General features: G+C 37.9%; 1 protein-coding gene across 2 annotated transcripts in view; it reads left to right on the forward strand.

Annotated features, from left to right (window-relative positions):
- The window catches only part of IGFN1 (immunoglobulin like and fibronectin type III domain containing 1), an 877,552-nt gene that overhangs the window by 241,075 nt on the left and 618,732 nt on the right, over window positions 1-17,745 (forward strand). For both annotated transcript variants that reach the window (XM_044076544.1, XM_044076545.1), the window contains exons 8-9: window positions 2,810-2,990; window positions 3,769-3,882. In XM_044076544.1, the coding sequence (XP_043932479.1) occupies window positions 2,810-2,990; window positions 3,769-3,882 (295 nt within the window). The remainder of the gene's footprint in view (window positions 1-2,809; window positions 2,991-3,768; window positions 3,883-17,745) is intronic.

A 17,745-nucleotide genomic window follows, 5' to 3' on the forward strand; every position in this document is an offset into this window, starting at 1 on the left:
CAGAAAAAGTAGGAAACAGGTTTAGATATATATATATATATATATATATATATATATATATATATATATATATATATATACATACATACAGAAAAGTAGCTAAAACAGCAGTAAAAACAATTTGAATGCAGTGCAAGCTAGCACACTTGAGTACGTAGCAATGTTAGACCAAACAGTTTAAAAAATGCAATTAAATTAGAAATTACTAAAAACAATGCAGAAGGAGTCTATTAGGTAGAATGAGGTAAAGAGATGGGACTGGAGGGAGTGTCCCAGATCAAATCTACAGTGGGGGCGGGCAACTGCAAAAGCCTTCAAATTTAAACAACAAGACAGGAATAGGGAGAGTGGGTAGGGGAAAACCAACACTTTCAGCAGAGATCTGAAAAACTATACAGTGAAGCAAAAATAACAGTGCACAACTCTGAAGTCAGCCAGCAATGATATAAAATTAGTCAAACAACAATTAACAGTACACAACTCTGAAGTGCCAGAAAATATACTTAACTCTTGTTTATCTCCAGATAGTTTGAAGAGCACTCTGTCAGGACACAGGAAGGCTCCAGCAATGATATGCAGGCTGTTAATAAGAGGGTCTAATTTTATGCAAGTAATCCTTGAGATAGTCATATAACACACAGGATGTAAAACCAGTTATACCAACTTAAGACACAGAGAAATAGGGGGAGGGGGGAAAACACCTTCAGCAGAGATCTGAAAAAACTATACAGTGAAGCAAAAATAACAGTGCACAACTCTGAAGTCAGCCAGCAATGATATAAAATGAGTCAAACAACAATTAAAAGTACACAACTCTGAAGTGCCAGAAAAATATAGTTAGCTCTGTATATCTCCAGATAGTTTGAAGAGCACTCTGTCAGGACACAGGAAGGCTCCAGCAATGATATGCAGGCTGTTACTAAGAGGGTCTAATTTTATGATATACTTTAGGGTTAGGGCAGAGTATGTGAGTTAGGGTTAGGGCGCGGGTGAGGTGAGTGTGCAATAGTGACAGACTTTAGGGTTAGGGCGGGGTATGTGAGTTAGGGTTAGGGCACGGGTAAGGTGAGTGTGCTTTAGTGACAGATGTTAGGGTTTGGGTTAAGGATAGTGGATAGCTAGTACTGTATGTACAGTTTAGTGTAGTGTTAGATGTAGGATTTTAAGTATATGTGTGTGGATTGCTGTTTTTTTGGTGTGCTTGTGTTGTGTTTGTGTTTCTCGAACAGTGAATTTTTTCCCAGGGAAAAAAATTTGCTGTTCTGAGTTTTTATGAAGGTTGACATTTTAGCCCGACAATTGTATTGCAGTAATATATACTTCTGTATCCATCATACCCTAATGTACATTTGTTGGGAGTATGTCTAAGAGATCTGTGAGGTTCATTGTTCTTTGGCCTTAGGCAGACAGTACATACTGGCTTTGTGTGTACTGTGAAATGTTTTTAGTAGTATTATATGAAGAAACAGTGAAAGTTTACTCCATCATATGACAACAGTTGAAGTTGTAAGGTGAGGGAGAAGATTTGGCAGGTGGGTTGTTGTATATTAATGTGTGTGCAACACTGTTTTATAGTGAGACTGCATAATGAGTCTAAGCAGATGGACCAGGTGCAGATAGTAAGAGGATGAAGAAGAACCATGTGTGGGGGGAGGTTAACATAGGATGTAAGGTAAGGACTAGCTTTATAAGTGTGACTGAGCTGGGGTTGGTGGATTATGAAGTGGACCTGTGATGATGTAACTCATATTGGCCAAAAACAGTAAGGGTACCTTGGGTTTAACTTAATGCTGTGTTTCAGCAATGCTAAAGGAAGGATGAAAGATTCCAGCTGATACAAATTCACCCATACACTTTAAGTATCCTTCATTCTCGGCTAGGGAGACTATACTGCACTGGGTCAGGCCAGGTTCCATGCACAAAGAACATGCAGTGGGCTTGCTAGTCCCTTGCAGTAAGATGGGCATATATAAGGAAAACCGGATCACAGGTTATTTTCTATGCTCACGTCACACTGCAGTATCCCTGTCACAGTAAAGAATCCCCATCTTCTGTTATATACAGGGACCTCAGCCCTGAAATAAGTCTATGACCTCAGGACTCCTGAAGGTTGGCAACATTTCTGAAGGAACATGGGCAAATAGACAACCATAAGAATGTGACAGACCTCCCCTCAACAAACACAGACATTTGCACACAGAGAGGCATTTGTGAAGGCACGCTTGTCACATATTGGGATAAGATAAGACTGTATTCTCCACCTGTCACATATGCAGATAACACTGTAGATAAGCTGAACAATGAGGGCAGTCAAATTGTGACACCAAGCCCAGATGTACAACACCATGGTAGAAAAATCAAACAGCAAAAGAAAGAAAAAAATAGAGATTATACAGTTGTATAAGATTTGCTATCTTTTTCCTGCCATTCCACAGTATCATGTGTATATGTATTTATTTATTTTTAATTCACATTTGTTAACCGGGTTAGTCCAACTGAATTTGCAAACAAACCCATTTTCAGTAGAGACCCGAGGAGAAAAGCCCCAGCAAACATAAGTAAAGATAAAGTGACAATATACAAATATTAAATAAAAATCACAATACTAAATAATTGTAAAAAAGAAAAGGTTATTAACTATTTGCATTGCATTGATAGTAAGCAACCCATTTTCAGTGGAGACTCAAGTGGAAAGAGCCCCAGCAAACATAACCAAAGATAAACATACAGGACAAATTATATGATATATAGTCTATACTGTTTGATATGCACATTATTTGAATCTACATTATTTATGCCCATGTTACAGAGCTCCTGCTCAAACTCCAAAGCAGGAGAAGGTTGTGGATGAAAAATTCTGGGAACGACTCATGAAAGCTGAAAAAAAGGATTATGAACATATCTGCCGTGAATATGGTATTACTGACTTCCGATGGATACTTAAGAAATTACAGCAAATGAAGGAAGACAAAGAGGATAAGCAATCAAAGGTATGACAGGTGCAAAGAAAAATCATTGTATGATGACAGAATGCATAGCTCTTCATGAGAAACAGCATCCCACAAATAAAATACTTCACAAATCTGGAAATAAATGCATGCTGTTAATAGAAAATTGAAGTTTAATTTCATGTTTTGATCTGGTTTCATCTATAGAAACAACCCAAAATATAAACTAAACAAAGTTAACTTTTGCATTATTTCTTAGCTCCATAATGAAGCAGCTCTTCTGCTTTTGTAACGAGCAAAATAAATATCATCACTTTTCCATTCTTCAAAAAGATCAGTTGGCTATCATGAGATGCTCATAGATGCACTTGCTTCCATCAAACTGCATATTACGTAGCAAAAGGAATACATGGGACATATCTTACTCTAACTGCGCCATGTTGCAGAATCTCTAGTCTGCAGTGGAAAATGATATAAAAAAATATGAGACAAAGGACAGGCATAATTCAGTAGTAAAAATACAGCAGTTAGACTCCATTAGACTTAAAATTGAGTGTGTTTGACTTTATCTGCACTCAGTTTTAAGTTTAACAAAACTCCTTTTATGTATTTTTTATTAGCTTCTGCAGTAAAAAGTAACAAGATGATATTCTATCTAACCATGTCTCTAGCTCAGCTACCTGTCTTTAGAGCCGGATTTGTGTACAGTTCTTAGTTCATTTGTATTAGACCAGCTCTCTGCATTCAGTACTTTTACAATTGATTAAAAACCCTCAGAAACAAACCTGCTGCCCTCACTTTCTTTTTGTTTATGTCACAGTACATCAATGCCATCCACAGTTTAAAGCATATCCAGGTGAACAAGCAAGGCATTGCAACATTTGAAATTGAGATGGAATTGAAGGACCCAAACAGCAGAATCTTCTTGTATAAGGTATGTCTTAGTTGCTTGTTAGTTACTAGAGACTTTTGCTGGCACTTGTGTATTAGTGGGAGCATAATAAACATTAGTTCTTCGTTTCTGTGCACATGATGGCATGGATCCTAGAGGAAGACAAAGTAAAATTGTATGAGATACTTACCACAACATGGATGACTTATTTGTCCCTGTCATCACAGTAGCTGGTTGAGTTGTACATTCCACTCTGACAGCAGTTTGCTGGTTCCAGTTTTTCATTCCATGAGCAATAACTAGATCTAACCCCTTGCTAGAAGTAGTGACTTAAAATAATGTTTGTAGGAGCAACCAGCCTCATTGGGTTAAAATGCAGGATGCTAGATACATTTCAATAGATCCCCGTAACATTACCAAATGACACCCTTTGAGGGTCTCATCGTCTAAAGTTATGGGAAGTAAGTCCCAAGGTTTGCCCAGCTTGCAGCAATACATGCAGAAGTTGCCTGTATCTGGCAAAATCTCTGTACCCTAGTGGTGGGCAATAGAATGTTCCATTAATATAACCAGTCTAGTTGTTTCCTTGATCAGCAGCAGTCTAAATATTTAGTGGACAGTTCTCCATTACTTCTTTTTGCATTCCAGGCATTAGGACGTTTCTAGGCAAATGACAAGTCCACAATACTGTTATGGTGGCTAACCACACATAAAACAAAACTATAAAGATTTCATTATTCACCTGACTCAGCAATTGCATTATATTTTCCTGCAATTAGGACCCCTTTCTTGCAGCACAGTAATCCACCATACAGTTATGTCATGGTCACCTCTACACAGGCTAACTGGTACAGTATATCTCTCTCCCCAATATAGCACCAGGATTAATTGCAGAAATTATTTAGATGTTAAAATTAATGACACAGAAAGGAAGAAGAGAGTCTACTGTGAAAGAAAAGAATGACCATTTCTATTGTCTTTTGTCATCTTGAGTATTTCACACAAGGTACTATAATAAGTCATTGCTGATGTATTTTAGTATGAGAAGATCTCTGCATGTACGGCAACTGCAAGGTCCCAAACCAAACGTAATCCAAAGCAAAAATAGACCAGCAGACTGTGGCAAAAAATAATATTTAATGCACTGATGAAGGCTATGTGATTTATTAAGGTGAAACCGGTCTGTTTTGTCTCCTTTATTACTATGTGCTTTTAGTACATTAAATATTGTTTTTTTTGCCACAGTCTGTTGGTCTATTTTTTTGCTTTGGATGATGTATTTTAGCGTCTATTTAAGTGGAAAACTAAGCTGTGTATCTAGAAGTCAGCTGGATACACCAGCAAGCATGCCTTGAAGAAATGCTACTGCAAACCCACCTCTGGCATTGATCATTGAACCCAGCTACAATGCTTAGGAAATGTGTGGCCTGTCTTCTACATTTGCCACAATACAAACACTACAGGAAGAGACTTTCCAGAAGAAATCAAAGGAAGATGATACTTAGGGTTACCACCTGTCCCAATTGCGAGGGACAGCCCCTCTTTGGGCAGTTGAATCCTGACAAAAAATTTAAAAAATGGCAAATGTCCTGAGATTTTAGGACAAAATTATTTCCTATATTTTATGTAATAGTTGCATAAAACAGTTATTCTGTATCTAAAATACCTAAATGTTATAAGAAACAGAATAAGCAACTAAAATGCTACAAGAATAAGCTTTAATTTAGGCAAAAAAGTTAAGTTCTGTCCTTTGTACTGACCGTGGGTATGTGTCAGCCTGTAAAATCTGATGTTTGTACTGAAAATGTCCCACTTTGGCCATTTGAAAAGGTGACAACCCTACTGACACTGCTGTTACATAATGGGTCCTGACAGAACCTTAAAGAGGTTTACTCATACAACCACAGAAACTCCTATGTAATAAGTGAAGCAGAAGGAAACCATTTGTTTCCTTACTGGGGCACCTAACTCATTTAGTAAAAGGAAACAAAAACTGCTCTGATTTTCTGGAATCTTTAGTCTTGGTGACATGCACAGATAGCTGCCTTCTATGAGTCATTCAATGTACAATCTGTTTCCCTTCATCCTGCAGATGAGGTGTCGAAGGAATCAGTATACATTTTCTAGTTTAAGACAATGTCTGACATTACGTTATGTTTAAAAAAGCCACTCCATTTTCATGGAAGATGCTCTAAGGTTTCACAAACATAAAAGCCTGACGTGATACCCGTACAGCTGAATGACTGCCACTACTAGGCTGCTTTCCAAGAAAGAAATGTAAAAGAACCAAGCATAGTATGCAAAAACCACCAATGGAAGATAGAAAATACGATTTGTATTACCACGAAAGAAAAACTCCACTGCACTTCTGATAATAATTTAATCCACCATCGGTAAAGCACAAAAACTTTTTCTCCACAAATAATTTTCTAGCTCTTCTCTAAGCCCGCCTTTAAACTTGCAATTACAGGTAAATTCACAACACTGAATACTCATTCAAAATACACATTTCAAACACATCAAATAATACTAACATCAAATTAAATAATAGAAGAAGAAGATTAATTAGAGAAAATAAGACAAAAAAAAAAAAAAAAAAAAAAAAAATGTATACAAAAAAGAATATATACATCATAAACTCATACCAAACTTTTCACTCAAACTCAAAATCCAGTCCATTTGTATTAAATTTTTAAAATTAATATAATTTCTTATTTCTTTATCTTTTTTATTTATTTTCATAACTAAATACCATAATATATTATTAATTATCTTTATCAATATACTTTATTTTTATTGTCAGGTTTACTATTATGATACTACTAAAAATGAACTGCTGCTAAAGGGCTACTTTTTTTCTTTTTTTTAATATCTCACTTATGTTCTTTTTCAACACAAACTTAGTTTTCTTTTTTTAAAATTTATAAATTTGCCACACGGGCATTCTTCTATACCAATAACTTGTTGTAAGTTTCCTATATTTCCAAAACTTTCCAAAAAAAATTTTAAACTGTGGAATTTTAAACTACATATGGTTATACTATGAATTTAATTTCACTTTCATGTTTCCTTACACTTTTTGTTTCACTTGTTTATACATTAACATTTGTGCCATTTCATCCTTTTATACTATAAATACCACTTATCCTTCTTCCTACTATAAAGAGAGAACTAAGCCCATCAATTGTTCAGAATTCAGTTATTCTTTTAAGAATTTAAGCACAACATTACTTTAACTTAATACATTCAGACAGTGTTCAGACTTGTTCAAACAAAATATTAATTTTTACTAAATTCCTTCTTACAATAATTATTACCAATACTATTTCTTAATTTTTTTTAATTTTTTTTTAATTTTTTAAATTATTATTTTTAATATCCTCTGTTCCTAAATCTAATACCTATTTATAGATAATCTTCTAATCTTCTTACTGTTACTATTAGTCGCTTTCTTTTCTCTGGGATGTTCATTATATAAAAATTAATTATATAATGTGGATGGTTAATTCCATGTGGTACCACTAAGCAACCCGAAACCTGAAACCGATTATGAACCTGTAAATTAATGTAATAATTAATATCTTTCTATATATGGTCTGTTGTACTGTATGTATTTTTATCAAATTTATCAAATCAAATTCATATTGTTTAATTATTATTTTCTATTCTAACATTATTTCCAAACTAATTCCTGCATAAAAATATTAAAACATATGACTACAAATAAATATCTTATCTATATATATATTTATTATAATATTTATAAATATATATATATATTATATAATATTATTATATAATGTTCCCATATATATTTGTCATTGAATATGGCTATTAAACTAAAACCCTATACATTTTGTTATAGTTATGCCGAAGTTTAAAATAGATATATGTTATTGTTTAAAATATATGTTTGCACTCAAAACAGTTATTGTTTAAGCACATGTATCAAAATTACATTACATCTTGACAGTTAACTGTATCACCTCATCATGTTTTATACTACATAGAGTATTTACCATCTATCCCACAAAAATACATACTTACACCATCTACTACTTTTTATTACATATTTTAATTTATAATAATATTATGCAAATTATAATTATAAATAAATCTATGATATACATATGATGTAAAAAATTAAAAAAAATAAAATAAAAATTAAAAATAAAAATAGATTTGGGTTATAAACTATCAACTTTACTTTATTAACTATTTATAAAAATTCAATAGATTCTTTCTTTATTTATTTATCCAGTTTCTTCATGTTAATCCTTTATCTATGATATAATTTTATTTTGTTATCTTCCTCATATTCAGATATTTTGATTTTTTATATTTATATATTTTATCTTTATTATTCAGATATTTTATTTTTTTTTTATACTATTTTCTTTAAATGTTTTTTCATATGTCCCAAGTATTATATTACCAATTAATATCTTTTTTCCCCTTTGTCGATATTAATTATTTTAAGTTATCCATTTGTCCTTAATTTATCCAAACTATTCCTTTTATTTGTAATTATAATTAATTTTAATTTGAGCTTGGTTTATGTAAAAATAAATTAATTTCTGAAGATATATGTATGTATAAAATTATAAATAATCTAATATTTAATTTTATAATTTGTGGCGTATATAAAAGATTATTTTTACTTACTTTCATAAATTTATTAATTCAATATTCTCTTCTACTTAATTCTATTCATTCAAAAATTCAACTCATCTTTTCCTTCTTTGTTAAAAGAAATTCACATCCTTTGTTTGTTTGAATCTCAACAACAATATATCAATGTAAATTATAAAAATCATTTCCATATGAAAAAACTTTAAAACAAATTATTAAAATTAGCAATTTTTAACAAATTTTCTGGAGCATTTTAAAATAATTATTTTAATTTTGCTCTAATTCTTAATACATTCTCAACATTCCAATGTTCAATTTCCTGACCATTATACAGTAACTCACCCATTGTGGATATCATAAGCATCCCAACCAGTCAGTACCATTTACTTTTTAGATACTCCTCATTGACAAACCAATCATTTTGAAAACATTCCAAACCCTCCAACCCTTTGCCAGGATTCCAGTCATTAGTCCATCGTGCAGTCAAGCTATTTTCTGCCGCCTTCCTGGCTTGCTTCTTCTCGGCATCCTGAGTGTGCGTCTATGCTCAGCCTAATCAAAGCAAACTGCTTCGTTTCCCTTTGGTGTTAGAAAGTAGTAGTTTAAAGGGAGGTTTTCTGAAGACTTCTAAGACAAAACCCAGATCCCAAATAGAAATCAATCATTTATTTTGAGGTTTCAAATGTATAAGGTACACCCCCACTTTATGTCACAAAGCTAAAGAAGTATGCCAAAGACATGCTACCATGGTGGACCAGTATATCCTAATGGATGAGTAAGAAATAACTTGAGAATGTAAAGCAGAAGGACAGTCTAAGACTGTGGAGGGGTGCACTTTGTGGGGCACGTAACTTCATTCCTCACATCAGTGAGAATGCCTCTTCCATTTTGACAAATAAGATTTCAAAGTAGATGGCATCCTAGATTTCTGGGGGACATTTATAACATGAGAGTCCATTTTTTTATGAAAAATTAAAACTTTAACAGCCAAGGTGTGAGATGAAGTGCCTCGGTATGACTGAATCCCCCTGCCATCTTACAAAAACAGAAAGCCCCCTCCCTCAGAGGAAAATGAAATAACTGGCTTACTACCGCTCTCAATCAGACATGGTCATTTAGGATCATATGGACCTTTACTTTTTCAGTTCTATGCAAAATCTTGTGAACAAGAGGTATTGGAGGGAATCCATAAAACAGCCTGTCTCTCCATGTTCTTGAAATAGCATTGTGGGTCCTGGTTTAGACATATTTTGTACTTATTTTTCCTCACATTGCCTGATGCCCAAAAATGATCCCTTAACCACATATCCCTTGTGGGTACATAATTCTCAACTTCCCCAGTTTTGCACAATATCCTTGATTTTGTCTCTAATTTGTGGTCTATTTTTCATAAAAGGCTTGAAGAGACATTTGAGTTTCAGACTTCATATCTTTCAGAAAATATGTGTTCATACAAAATCCTGTTGCTGTTGCAACCTTCTAAGTATGTAAGTATGTATATATACATAACAGCTACCCCTAATTTAGGGCCTTTAACTCCATTATTTATTTATTTATTTATATATTTATTTGCAGTTGTTTTACCAGTATAGTCCATTGGACCAAGATGAACCCATTTCAATGGAGTCCTGGGGAGAAAAGCTCCAATAACAAAGTACAATAGGTTTTACATTAGATTACAATACTTACAATTATGTAGCTTAGAGCATGACATTGCAAGTAGCATACAGCTCCAGAAACAAGGTTACAATAGGTTTTAGGTTAGATTACATTATTTACAAGTGATACAGCTTAGAGCATAATGTTACAAGTAGTACAGACTGGTGATAAATGTTACAGAAGATACATACTAGAAAAGAAAACATTTCAATATAAATACTGAGAGCTATTAACTCTTAGGAAGCCTGAATATATGACATATAATAATATATTTTTTGTAAATAGTTTAGTTAGTATGAGCAGAGAATGTAAGAGTTAGGAGAGGCAGTAAAAGGAAGTTACCAGAAAGGAGGAAAAAAGTGAGGGTAAAAAGTGATTGCCAGTGTATATTATGATGGATGAGAGCAGGAGCATTCCCACTGGGATAGTAGATATGATGGATGAGAACAGGAGCATTCCCACTGGGATAGTAGATATGAAGGATGGGTGCAGGAGCATTCCCACTGGGATAGTAGATATGATGGATAAGAACAGGAGCATTCCCACTGGGATAGTAGATATGATGGATGAGAACAGGAGCATTCCCACTGGGATAGTAGATATGAAGGATGGGTGCAGGAGCATTCCCACTGGGATAGTAGATATGATGGATGAGAACAGGAGCATTCCCACTGGGATAGTAGATATGAAGGATGGGTGCAGGAGCATTCCCACTGGGATAGTAGATATGATGGATGAGAACAGGAGCATTCCCACTGGGATAGTAGATGAGAGTGAAGAGATTTTTTGAATATAAAGTGGTTAGAGGTGGTACGAATGGATGGTGGTAGAGAGTTCCAGAGACGTGCTAGACCATAGGATAGGAGATTTTTCCCTGAGGGACGAGTTGGTTTGTGCAGTTCTATTAGGTTCTGGTTGTTAGATCTTAGTACTCTGTTGGGTAGATGCATTTTAAAGGCAGAGGAAAGGGATGGGCACAGTAAGGGGTTGAAAATGAGCTTATGTGCAAGAGTCAGTTGGGTATAGGTGAGATGATTGGATAGTTCTACCCATTTTAGTTTGTGGAGAGAAAAACAGTGGTGGCTAGATGACTTGTGGCTAGTAGCGAATCTGGCGATTTTGTTGTAACATGAGGAAAGTTGTATTTTAAGGGAAGATTGTGGGTTATTTAAGAGTGGGGCTCCATAGAGAAGGGAGGGGATAAGAAAAGAGGTAGAGAGAGTGATTTTAGTGGAGGGTGTGAGGTAATGATTTTGTCGGTAGAGCATGCCTAGTTTTTGGTGAGTTTTTTTTATATTTAGTTGAAGGTGGGAGTTGAATTTAAGATTACTATCAATTTGGACCCCAAGTAATTTAGTCTCAGACACCAATTCCAGAGATGTGTTGTTATGACTAGTGACAGAAAATGTGTTTGTATTGATAGAGGTGACTTTAGAGGAAGTAAAAACCATTAATTTGGTTTTAGAGGCATTTAGTGCTAGGTGATTTTTTTCCATCCATTGTTCAGTGATTGAGAATGCATCTTGTGTAAGCTTTTGCAGCGTGGGGATGGATGTAGCAGAACAGATAATAGTTGAATCATCTGCATATTGGATGATATTTGCGGAAGGGATAGAATTACGGAAGTCATTTATGAATATATTGAAGAGGAGAGGACCTAATATGGAACCTTGTGGAACTCCAGTTGGGGTATTAAGGAAGGAGGAGGTGGCCTTTTTCCATTTTACTGATTGATATCTATTAGATAAGTAACTGGAGAACCAGTTCAAAGAGGAAGAAGATAGGATGAGCTGAGAGAGTTTAGTTAGAAGAAGTTTGTGAGAGATAGTGTCAAAGGCCTTGGAGAGGTCAAGTAGGAGGGTAGAGACGATATGACCGAAGTCTCGGGCTTTATTTACAGTTTCCAGGAAGGAGAGGAGGGCTGTCATAGTGCTATGACCAGGTCTAAAACCATGCTGTGTTGGAGTTAGTAGGTGATTGTCTAAGAGATATGGTAGGAGTTGTAGTTGGATACACTTTTCTAGGAGTTTCGAGACAGGATAGCGATGGGACGGAAATTAGTAGTATTGTTATTATTACCACCTTTATGTAAGGGTATGATAAAAGCCTTTTTCCATATTTGGGGTACTATGCTTTCCTGGATAGAGCGGTTGATTAGAATACTAATGGGGTAGGCAATGGCTTCTGCAGCTATGCTAAGAAAGTATGAAGGGATGTTATCTGGAGCATTAAAGCATGGCTTCAGTTTCTGAAGGAGTTTTTTTATGGTGGATGTGGGCACAGGTTTAAATGAGAAGGGAGAGGAAGGGGAAGAGAGGGCATTAGAGGATGGAGATAATGGAGAGGAAGAGTGTGTAGTAGTAGGAGTAGTAGAGGAAGGTGAGGATGAAGTGGAGGGAGTGGTGTTGTTAGTAGGAGTAGTAGAGGAAGGTGAGGATGAAGTGGAGGGAGTGGTGTTGTTAGTAGGAGTAGTAGAGGAAGGTGAGGATGAAGTGGAGGGAGTGGTGTTGTTAGTAGGAGTAGTTGAGGAAGGTGAGGATGAAGTGGAGGGAGTGGTGTTGTTAGTAGGAGTAGTAGAGGAAGGTGAGGATGAAGTGGAGGGAGTGGTGTTGTTAGTAGGAGTAGTAGAGGAAGGTGAGGATGAAGTGGAGGGAGTGGTGTTGTTAGTAGGAGTAGTAGAGGAAGGTGAGGATGAAGTGGAGGAGTGGTGTTGTTAGTAGGAGTAGTAGAGGAAGGTGAGGATGAAGTGGAGGGAGTGGTGTTGTTAGTAGGAGTAGTAGAGGAAGGTGAGGATGAAGTGGAGGGAGTGGTGTTGTTAGTAGGAGTAGTAGAGGAAGGTGAGGATGAAGTGGAGGGAGTGGTGTTGTTAGTAGGAGTAGTAGAGGAAGGTGAGGATGAAGTGGAGGGAGTGGTGTTGTTAGAAAATGTTGTGGTTAGTTTAGAAATAGAGTTAATGAAAAAAAAGTTAAATTGTGTGGCCATATCTATGTCAGCAGCATTGGGGTCTGGGCTAGGGTTGTCTATTTTGCCAGGATTGATGAGGGTAGAGATTCCTTTCCAGAATTTCTGAGGGTTTGTTTTATTGCTGTTTTGGAGTATGGAGAAGTAATTTTGTCAGTCAGTGATAATAAGCTTTTTTACTTTACTTCTAAGTGTTTTGTATTCGTTTTGAATGAGGTGAGACCTATTTTTCTGGTAAAGTGCCCAGAGTTTATCTCTATGTCTCATGGTTGTTAGTGTATTTTTGGTTAGCCAATGGGCAGTTTTGATTTTTATTCTCTTAGTCCGTAAAGGAGCATGGTAGTCTAGAAGGTTTAAGAAGGTTGGGTTGAAGTGGGCAACAGCATTATCTAGAGGTAGAGTTTTTAGCCATTATTTTTGGCTTTGCCCTTGATTTGTTTCTACCAAGGGTTGAGAGATATATGGGGTTGACAGCCAATCATGGAACTCCATCATCTAGGTGGCCATGAGAGTTTTTTGTTTATTTTGCTTTACTCTAATGTCCCCCATGTATGTCTGAAAATGTTAAGGAATGGCTGTTCAATATGCTAGTGCAAGGCTGTGTCACTTGCTTTCATAAGTGATGTAACCCCTCAGGAAGCCCTGACCACCTTGTTGTTATCTGCCTCCATGTGATTTCTGACCTTCACTAGGGATAATAACACAGACAATACATCCTGGACATGCACCATCAACTCTTCTCTCTGAGACAGGTGAGCAGACACTGCCTTTTCACTCCTCTCCCTCTTAGTCTAAAACTTTGGTAACCGACAGTTTTCTGTGGACACAAACAGATCAGTATCTGTCCCCAAATAAAGGTCAGTTCCTGAAAGGCAGAAGAATAAAGTGGTCCAGATAAATCACTCAGTTGATAAACTCTGGAAGAAGAGTGTCTGGAAAATGAACTGTTTGTAATTGCATCTATGGACCACAATATCTCCCATATTAACATGGCTAACTTGAAAAGGTGATAAGATTTTTTGCACCCTGCTTGTTTATGTATCATTTGACTACAGACATGTTTGTGTTTACTTACAGAACTGCTGGAGTACACATTTCTGAAGGCTTCCACTGCAAGGAGGACTGCTAGGATTAATTTTAGTGTATTGTGCATAATCATTTGCAACACAGGCCATATTTTCTGAACTGTCAGTCAGTCCAGCTGCACACTTTATCCAGAGTCAGATACATCTCTGGTGAGTAGAGACCAGATGGCTTAGTGGTTAAGGTCTTCGCCTCCAATGCACAAGGTACAAGGTTTGATCCTGACCTCCGACTAATGCCTGTTTGGAGTTTGCATGTTCTCTCTGTGTCTCCGTGGGGTTTCTCCCATGTTTGAAAAACATGCTGAGTGTTTCCATCTCAAACTCACCAATGAATGGAGCTGTGGGCAGCAGCACAGACTCTACATGGTGCCCAATGGGGGGAAGAGTTGTAAAAAGACCAACCGCTTTGGGCATCTATTGTGGTGCGCAGTATCCTCAAGATACAACACGGATCACAAACTGAGCGCCGTGGCAGGGCTAGCTACTCGACGGTGCAAAATATGGCTCTAGGTGATTCGGTCATGTTGACTGTCGCCAAAAAAATGGGCATGGGTAGTTACCGGTGATAAGTGGGTTGAGGACCCGGCCTACTCTCTGACCCACGCCAGGGACCCATGCTAATGGTGGGAGGGGTATATGTGCCCCTACTGGCCAGTGTTTGCCGGCCATAAAAGCCCAGCAGCCCTGGGTCAATAGACTACTGGTTGGCCGGTGTCTAGTTACCCAGCCTGGGTTACCTGGGATAGCTCTGTTGAATGAAAGCTGGACATAAAACCAACCAACCTGCCAAACATGAACTGAGAATTGGTACGCTTAATGTAGGCTCACTGACAGGACGCAGCTTAGAAGTGGATGACATGATGATACGGAGGAGGCTGGACATCCTATGTATCCAAGAGACGAGATGGAAGGGCAGTGCAACAAAACCACTTGGCTTGGGATCCAGACTCTACTACTCAGGTGGTGGACAGGCTAGAAATGGTGTAGGAATTGTGGTGAGACAGAGGCTTCAGAAGTCAGTGAGGGATATCATCAGAATTCATGGCAATCAGACTCCAGTGTAATGATAGGACAGTATTCATAATCTCAGCCTATGCCCCACAGCAGGGTTGTGATAGTGAGGAAAAGAGTGCATTCAGACAGCAGTTGCAGGACCTACTAGATAAAGCAGGACAACATGAATTGGTGCTGATAATGGGTGACTTAAATGCACATATCGGGACAGACAGAACAGGATATGAGGACTGCCTGGGTCCACATGGGTGGAGCAATAGGAATAAAGGAGAAGCCATTCTAGACTTCTGTCTGGCAAATGGCTTGATAGTAGCCATCACATGGTTCAGAAAGAGAGACAGTCACAAGATCACATACAAGAGTAGCCAACATGCAACTCAGGTAGACTTCCTCCTAGTAAGGAAAAGGCACTGGGGTAGAATCCATGATTGCAAAGTCATCCCCAGTGAAACAGTTGGTTCACAGCATAAACCAGTAGTTGCCACAATCAGCTGCAAGCAGTGGTCAGAGAAGGCTCTAAGGTCAACAGAGACCAGGCTGAAGACCTGGAAGTTGACTGGAGAGAAAGTACAGCAGTTCAAGGAATTACTCAGGGCTCTAGCACTCCAAGAAGAGGAGGACATAGGTGGAGTTGAAGAGGAGTGGCAGTGCCTAAAAACAGCATGTGTTAGGACTACAGAAAAGATATGTGGCCGAGCCAGGTATGGAAATAAGGTACATAAGGAAAGCTGGTGGTGGAATGCAGAAGTGCAGGAAGTAATCAAAAGAAAGAAGGACTGCAGGAAGAAGTGGGAGATTGAAAAGACTGACCAAGCTAGGAAGGACTACTGGTTGGCTAACAAAGAAACTAAGAAAGAAGTTGCAATAGCAAAGAATAGGGCATCAGAGGCACTCTATCAGCTTCTGGAAAGTGACTCAGTAAGGGGCACAAAGAAACTATACCAGGTTGTAAGACAAAGACAGAAAGATAAAGAAGATAGTCAGACACCCTTCATAAGGGATTCCAGCAACAACCTGCTTACCAGCCCACAGGACATCAAAGGCAGATGGAAGGAGTATTTCCAGCAGCTTCTGAATGAAGAAAACCCCACAGAAGCGATACTGCCCAAGAAACAGCCTACAATGAGAGTAGAAGAGGAGCCCAGCTTAGAAGAAGTAAGAGCAGCACTAAGGAAAATGAAGTCAGGGAAAGCAGCAGGCTCAGATGAGGTCACAGCAGATATGATAAAGATGGTGGGTGAGCTAGGGGAGAAATGGCTCCTGAGGGTACTAATTGCAGTGTGGAGAGAAAGGCGTATTCCAGATGACTGGAGAATAAGCATACTCGTGCCAGTGTACAAGAACAAAGGGGACATCCACAACTGTGGACAGTACAGAGGCATCAAACTCCTACCACATTGCATGAAAGTTCTGGAGAGTGTGATTGATAAACGGATACGCAGAATAGTAGAATGTAAGATGGGAGATGAACAGTTCGAATTCAGATCAGGATGCAGCACAATTGACCCGATGTTTGCATTGAGACAGATACTTGAGAAGAAACTAGAGAAGATGAGAGAGTCAAACTGGGCTTTCCTAGACTTGGAGAAAGCATATGACAAGGTCCCAAGAAAGCTGATCTGGGCAGTACTGCGGTGGTTTGAAGTCCCAGAAACATTGGTAGAATTAGTACAGGCTATGTACAAGGGTGCAGTGACTCAAGTACGAACAGTGTTTGGCCTCACTGAGGGGTTCCCAGTGGGAGTGGGTGTACACCAGGGTTCAGCTTTGAGCCCACTGCTGTTCATACTGGTAATGGACTACATCAGCAAATAGGTTGGAGGGGTCAGAGCAACAAAGCTGCTGTATGCAGACGATGTGGCAGTACAGGCAGACTCTGATCTAGAACTTCAGCAAAGGATAGGAGAATGGAATGCAAATCTGAAAGCACATGGGATGAAACTAAGCACAGATAAGACAGTGGTAATGGCAGCAGATTGGGGAAATCAGAAGAAGCTGAGAATAGAGATAGATGGGAAGATAGTGGAACAGGTAAACAGCTTCAAGTATCTGGGAGGGGTGGTTGAGGAGAAGGGTAGTCTGAATGAAGAGGTCAAAGCTAGAATCAGAGGGGCTGCAGCCAACTGGCATAGAGTATCAGGTGTAGTATATGACAGAAGAATGCCAAAGAAGCTGAAAAGTAAGGTGTACAAGACAGTGGTGCGACCAGTACTACTGTATGGTATAGAAACCTGGGCAGTAAAGGCAGAACAGTTGAAGAAGCTAGATGTGATGGAAATGAAGTGCCTGAGAAAGGTGGTAGGATGCACACTGCGGGACAGGCGAAGAAATGAGGACATAAGAGCAGAAGCCAAAGTAGCTCCAATTGCAGAAAAGATCAAAGTAAACAGATTACGATGGTATGGGCACGTGTAGAAAAGCAGAAGACAATCTGGTAAGGGAGATTTGGGACAGACAGGAAGAAGATAAGAGGAAGCGAGGGCGTCCAGCAAAGAGGTGGATGGATTGTGTGAAAGAAGATCTGCGACAGTCAGGCATGAGTGTTGAAGAAGGC

Source organism: Protopterus annectens, chromosome 7.part0 (genome assembly GCF_019279795.1).
Source record: "Protopterus annectens isolate FY-2018-M chromosome 7.part0, PAN1.0, whole genome shotgun sequence".
NCBI lineage: Eukaryota > Metazoa > Chordata > Ceratodontiformes > Protopteridae > Protopterus > Protopterus annectens.